At 36.9% G+C, this 6,823-nt stretch overlaps 1 protein-coding gene across 1 annotated transcript; it reads right to left on the bottom strand.

Annotated features, from left to right (window-relative positions):
- Window positions 1–480: 480 nt before the first annotated feature.
- Window positions 481–3,693, bottom strand: LOC121963710 (ferritin, spleen middle subunit). Its single transcript, XM_042513970.1, has 4 exons — window positions 3,365–3,693; window positions 2,390–2,536; window positions 1,784–1,909; window positions 481–886 (listed from the first exon to the last, which is right to left on the bottom strand). Exons 1-4 carry the CDS (start codon window positions 3,464–3,466, stop codon window positions 731–733), a joined length of 531 nt encoding a protein of 176 aa, XP_042369904.1. The 5' UTR covers window positions 3,467–3,693; the 3' UTR covers window positions 481–730.
- Between the last annotated feature and the right edge of the window lie 3,130 nt (window positions 3,694–6,823).

Here is a 6,823-nt window from a genome sequence, read left to right as displayed (position 1 = left end):
TTTCCAGTATAAGGCGAGTCACCTCAGACCTCAGAGGGTTAATTTAAAATCTACTTCACACTATGTAAAATATTTGGGACAAAAAGATGAAGAAAAAAAGAAAATCAAACTTAGGAGTCCTCGTGAGAAATACCTGTGCCATTATTGTAAAAGTTACCTGGAAATTAGCAAAAGTAAAATAAAATATTTTTTAAATATATTTCTTTTATTGCCAGAACTCTCGTCACCTCTTCTTTCCTTTAATTATCATCATTATTTTAAATACTAATAGTACTACTACCACCAATAATAGTAATTATAACTATTATTATTTTGTTATGAGTATTATCATCATAATAAATGGTATTTATTAATCTTTTTGAATAGTATCACTATTTTCCTCATGAAAATCTGATTTTTTGGATTCTTGTGTAAACATCAGCTGCAGCGTTTTGGGTCGGTACGAACGGGTCACGTGACAGACGCACACCGACACCAGAGTCCAGCTCAAAACGTTTAATCAGATTAAGAACAGATCACAAACGGTCACAATCAAAAAACGTCACACAAGAGGGAGGCTCACCAGCAACGCGTGCGGAGCCACGCCCGAATAACGTGACATTTAAAAACAGCGACGCAGCCCAACAACAAACGTGGGCTTAAGCAGATTAGATGTGAAATCAGTGAACGCACAGCTGGAGCAGGAAGGCGACGCCGAGTCCGGAGCCCGCGCGTCGACCTCGTTTCCACTTTAGCTGCTGCTCCCCAGGGTGTGCTTGTCGAACAGGTACTCGGCCATCTTGTTGTTGTGGGCGTCCATGCGGGACAGGTTGCTGATGTAGTCGCCGAGCTTCTTGATGGCCTCCACCTGCTCGTTCAGGTAGTGGCTCTCCAGGAAGTCGCACAGCTGCGGACAGGACGAGAGGAAGTCTGCGTTCAGCACCGTGAAACCTCGAGCAAAGTCGCTATTTTGTGCTTCTTTCACTTAACCTCTGAATCTTCTGCAAACGTGCAAAAGTGTTTTTGTTTTCAAAAATAAGAGAAAAAAAGCAATGAGCAACTTTACAAAAAAATGTTCACAGATTGAAAAAAAAAAAAAAAACTGCAGACTCAAATTATTTGAAAAAGTCTAGGGGAAAAAAGAACATGCCTCTTAACTGCTTAACTCTTAACTTAAGGGTTTTTTTCTTTTTCACAAACTCTTCCAGTTTTCAAGTATGTCCCTTATTTTCGGTGAAATTTCATGTCTTATGACAGTACAACTTTGACGTGTGATTTTTTAAAATAACTGTTTCCATGAAATTTTTATGACGTACTACGCTACACCTTTTTTTAAATAAAATGTTTGGACTTCCTGTACTGTGACTTTTGTGAAACTTGATGCCAAAATATACTATGAAGTTTATTATGAATTTTTAGACTTATTACGGTGACTTTTATTTAACGCCATTTTAATGGTATACTTTACCACGACTTTTTTAAAATCTTTCTATCACTTAAATTAAACTATGACTTTCATGGATTTTCTCGCTACAGTGTGACTTTTTTTTCCAGGTGATTTTCTTGCACTTTTTGCTGTTTCCTTGCTAATTGTTGGTTGTTTTCTCAAATTGCTCATTACATTTTTCCCATTTTTTTTTAATTTAAAAAAAGCCAATATGCTCACATTTTTCAGGGTTAAAAGCTACACAACACAAACGAAGTGACCGAAGGAGCGGCAGACCAGCAGCTCGTTAGGAGGCCTCACACCGCCTCGCTGCAAAAAAACCCAAAACTAAGCCCTTAACGGACTCTCCAGACTTACGTGAGGGTCTCCGTGACCAGAGGCCAGCTTGTGCAGGTCCAGCAGAGCCTGGTTGACGTTCTTCTCCAGCTGCAGGGCGCACTGCATGGCCTCCAGCCCGCTGCCCCACTCGTCACGCTCCGGTTTCTGCCCAACAAAATTGAAATTATTCAATTCAAGGAAGATTTACGCAAACACAGAGTCCTGTACAACCGTGACACTCGATTCTGGCCCCTCGACCATTTTCTCAATAAAAATAAAAGTGACTGACACTGGGAATCGTTTTTGTCCTAATGTCCTAAAATCCTAAAAATGTCCTCAAATCTGAGAAATGTCCTCAAATCCTTGAAACATCTTAAATGTCTGGAAATCTCAGAAAAGCACCAAAATTGTTAAAATGTCCTAAAGTCGTAAAAATGTACAAAAATTTTAGAAATGTCCTAAACACCTAAAAATCTTACATCTGCCTTAACGAAAACACAAACGTGTATCCGCCTGCTGCGATTGGCCTCTGTTCAGCTAAACGGGCGGACGGAGCGTCACAACACATCATGGTAATCCTGAAATATTTACAGTAAACAAACACGGCGTGTGGCGAAGGCGTGGCGTTCTCCGCTCCGTACTGACCTTGACGTCCTGCAGGAAGATGCGTCCTCCGCGTTTGTTCTGGAAGGACAGCAGCTTCTCGGCGTGCTCCCTCTCCTCATCGCTGTTCTCTTTGAAGAAATGAGCGAAGCCTTTCAGCGCCACGTCGTCACGGGAGAAGTAAAAGGCCTGCGAGGGACATGAGAGGGTTAAAAACAGTGATTAGGAGGCCCGTCATTATTTCACAAACAATATTTATGCTGCCAGGTGAGTCACGACTGCGGGATGTCTAGTCGGTTTAGACGCAGACTAGTGCTGAGATAGAGGCGGAAAAAATAACAAAAACAAGCAGCATAAGCATGACACAGCATTTTTTTAACTCAATGACATGCCTGTAGCTAAAATACTGCCAATACGCAAAAAAAATACTTAAAAACACTAACAACAAGCTGCAATACTACATTACTTAAACACAATCACTACAGAAAAAAAATACAATTAGTGGATATTTTTGGGGACTGTTTCTATTTTTTAAAGATGGGGGGGCGGCTGGGGTGTGACTTTGTTTTTGTCTCTCCACCAAAAATTAGATTAGATTTTTGAAGCTTTTCCATTTTAAAATTTAAAGTTGAGTGAAGACAAAATCCTGGAGTTGAAGAAAGCCGTGGTTTTTCCTCTCGTCGTGCATGCTGGTTAATCTTTAAGATGAGATAACGAATAAAGTGAGATTTTTTTTAATCGTACAGTAAATTAAACTCAAAAAAGAGGTATTTAAATGTGCAGCTTCCCTAAACCAAAGTAAAAATCATAAATAAAAATTGACCGCCTGTTTGACATGACTCCTTTATGCACTACCTAATCCATAAATAACGAACAGTCCCTTACTATTATTCCTGTTTACATGGAGTCTGTCAGTTAGCAAATGTGGCTAAAGAAAAATCAAGACGTCAAATACTGAACGCATATCAGGTGCATGCATTAATACGTATTTTTAAAAGGTAAATTCATCGGTCTTACCATGGAGGTGTAGGTGTAGGAGGCGAACAGCTCCATGTTCACCATCCGGTTGATGGCGGCCTCGCAGTCGCGGTGGTAGTTCTGACGCACCTGAGACTCCATTTTGGCTGGCGATTCTTGAGTTTTTCTTAACAAAAATCGGTAGAAAAATAAAGCTTTACGCTGACGTGGTCAGTAGTGTTGAAGCAGAGACGGTTCTTCGAGTCGGGAACGGATTCTTGGTGAAATGAAGGAAATAAAAGCAGGACGAAAGAAGAAGTTCCGTTCAAACACTGTTGAAGCAAGAACTCCTCACGGTTTCCTCCCTGATGTGAAGATGGACGACGAGCAGCTCCGTCTATTTATACCCCGCGACCGGGACCGCCCCCGCGACAGGCGTCACGTCACTGCGCTCAGCCAATCAGCGAGCACGGACTGCGAGAAGCAAAATCGTGACACAATGACTCAGCAATCTGCCCCCCTTATTCACGGAAATCATCTCTGATGTTCAACTGATCACAGCAGCATGACGAAGCATTTTTTTTTGTATCTCAAAAAGACAATAAATTACATTATATTAATTAATAGAAATTTAAATATACAATAAGTTTTAAGTCTGTGATTTAGAAAAGAGTGAGGTGACGTAATTTTTGGTTATTCACGCATTTCTTTTAAATTTCAAAACTCAACTTTTTGACATACTATGCTTTTACTTTTTTTTTACTACACTTTAACCTACTGCGATTTTTTCATGATTTTTAAAAAAATACTCTATTTTCTTTGTTGTAAATTGTAAATGACTTGAGAGATCTTTTAAACATCTTACTATTACTTTTCAATTATTACTTTTTGAGAAACTATATTATTTTTCATTAATTGTTTTGACATACTATGACTTATGACTTTTTTATATACTTCAATATGATTAAAAAAAATCTCAAAACAGCTAAATGCAAGTACTTGCAATTGCAAAAGACAAAAATCATGGAGTCTGCAAAACTGCAAAATAACCAATAATATCTAACTGTATAGTAACATTTTTTCATTCAGTTGTTGTTTTTTTGGAGATTCTTCTGAGTTCTGGTGTTGTTTTTTGTCTATAAACTGACCTAAATCTGGATTGTTGGCTGAAACTCCTCATTCAATCTATAAAACATAATTGTAATCAACTTTGAGTGTGTACAGCTACAATAAACTCAACTTCTTTTACCTCATAAATGCATCACAGCATCATAAACCTGCTGATAACGTGTTTTTTTTTTTTAACCAAGGTGGCTTTTATTGTATTACTCAATACCACAGCGCTGCTGCGAGAACTACGAGTCTGAAAGGCCTGAAAAACCCCATCAGTGCTGAAACACCACAGAGACCACGACTCTGCTGCGCTCACATTTTGTTTGGGATTAAATTTGCTTTTTGATGAAACAGACAGACATTAGAACAGACACAGAGTTCAGTTAAGAAAAAAAAACATGTTTACATAATAAATAATAATAATCGTTATCTACAGAGCACTTTTCATACAAAGTCATTATAGACAAATAGGCGATTAAAGAGGTCATTAATAACTTTAATAAGGGCGGTCTATGTACTATGGTTAGCCAGATTAAAACATTTCAATAATGTTGTTTTCAATCAGAAAATTATTTATTTGGATAAAGACATCTTTTTCAAGTATTTTGTTTAAAAAAGAAAGATTTAATGTTGGTCTAAAATTTCTTCAAACTTCACTGTCAAGGTTTTTTGGTCAGTGTGGGTTTTACAGCTGCAGTTACAAGAATACAAGAATACAAGAATTAACAGCCGAATCTTATTATCCGGCTCCAAAACGAGCTCAAAACCACACATTTAGATTTGCGTTTGTCCTCACGTAAACTTGGCCGTTATGCTTTAGTACAAGACAACAGGATCTGTATTACAGCCTCATCAGGTGTAATAAAGTGATTCAGCACTGAGTCAGTAGTTTTCTACTTATATAACAGGAACATGTGAACTTTAAAAGCCTTTCAGTCTGAACGAGTGCCGAAATCAGCACTCTGCGTATCCCAAGGACTCTTCTTAGTATCCCACCTCTTCCTCACACCTTATTTTTCAGCATTGTTTAGACATGCAATACTATTTTTATGCATTTTTTTCTACATACTACAATGAGGTTTTTTTTCTTTTTTGACATATAATACTAATACTTTCAAATGATTTTTTTTTTTTACAAACTGACATTTTTATGAAAATGTTTGTTGTATACTATACAATGACTTTTTTGATGTTTTCTGACACACCATACTGTTACTTTCGTATTATTTTTTTTACACACTGTAATTCTTTAATGATTTTTTACATACTATTCAATGACTATTTTATTTTTGTTAATGAAATTCTATAACTTTGTAACTTTAAAAAAATCCATACAGTGAAAAAAAAAACATACTATATTTTCATAATTATGACATAATGACATTTTAGTTAAGTTTTTGGACATAAAACATAGGTCATAAATTATGACCTTTTAATGTTTTTTTTTAATCATACTCTGACTTTTCTGATTTTTTTTCTGTCATGCTATACTATGACTTTTTAATGATATTTATAACAAACTATACTATGATTTTAAAATGAATTTTGACAAACTATGATTTTATAATGATTTTTTTCAAAGCATATAATGAAATTCTTATGCGATACTTTGCTGTTACTTCTATGTTTGTTGTTTTAAATATTTTTAAAAAACTATACTATGTCTTTTTAGGGAATTTTTTTGACATGCTGTACTAAAATTCTTTATGAAACTTCGGACATACTATACGTTGAATATAATGAAATTATAAATTACAGACTATACAAATCTTTAACTTAAAAAATGTTATGACAAACTAAATGGCTTTTTAAAAAAGTAGTGTACACACAGACAAAAGTAGGGAAGTGGGAAAACATGCAGGGGTTAATGGTGTCTGTCAGTTCACACTTTGTTCCCGGGTCAGATAAAAAGCAGAATAAGCTGCTCTGCATTTACTGTATTTTCCATAAAACAGGGAACAATAAACCTGAATCTGGAGCTTCAGGGACAAAAGCTCGTCGTCTGAGTGGCTTTACTCACTTTATAGACCACGTTTTCAGATTTGACTCAGCAGTTCAGACGTGACCCGCAGTTATTTTGTGCCGTGTCACGTCTTGTGCAAAGGTACTATGAGGTTCATCTGAGGATTATGCTGTGTCATTGTTGTGACTCAGCATTCCACTTTTTCACGAGGACACTTGTGACCGAGGAAACGTCTGATGGGAAGTTTGCTCGGCGCGCTGCAGGCTGGAACCAGTTTGTGAAAATTAAAAAAAAAAAAAAGGAACAAGAAAGTTTGAAAAAGGAACCAGAAAGTGAAGAAGATTTAAGTGGGAACTGAGTGTTTTAACCAAAGTGTGTCCACTCCCGTAACGGTCTCTCTGCTCGTCTGACCCTGAACTCAATAACGCTACTGGCCTCACTAA

This window comes from Plectropomus leopardus, unplaced genomic scaffold (genome assembly GCF_008729295.1).
Source record: "Plectropomus leopardus isolate mb unplaced genomic scaffold, YSFRI_Pleo_2.0 unplaced_scaffold12206, whole genome shotgun sequence".
NCBI classification, from domain to species: Eukaryota; Metazoa; Chordata; class Actinopteri; order Perciformes; family Serranidae; genus Plectropomus; species Plectropomus leopardus.
This window is presented reverse-complemented; position numbering and strand designations above follow the sequence as displayed.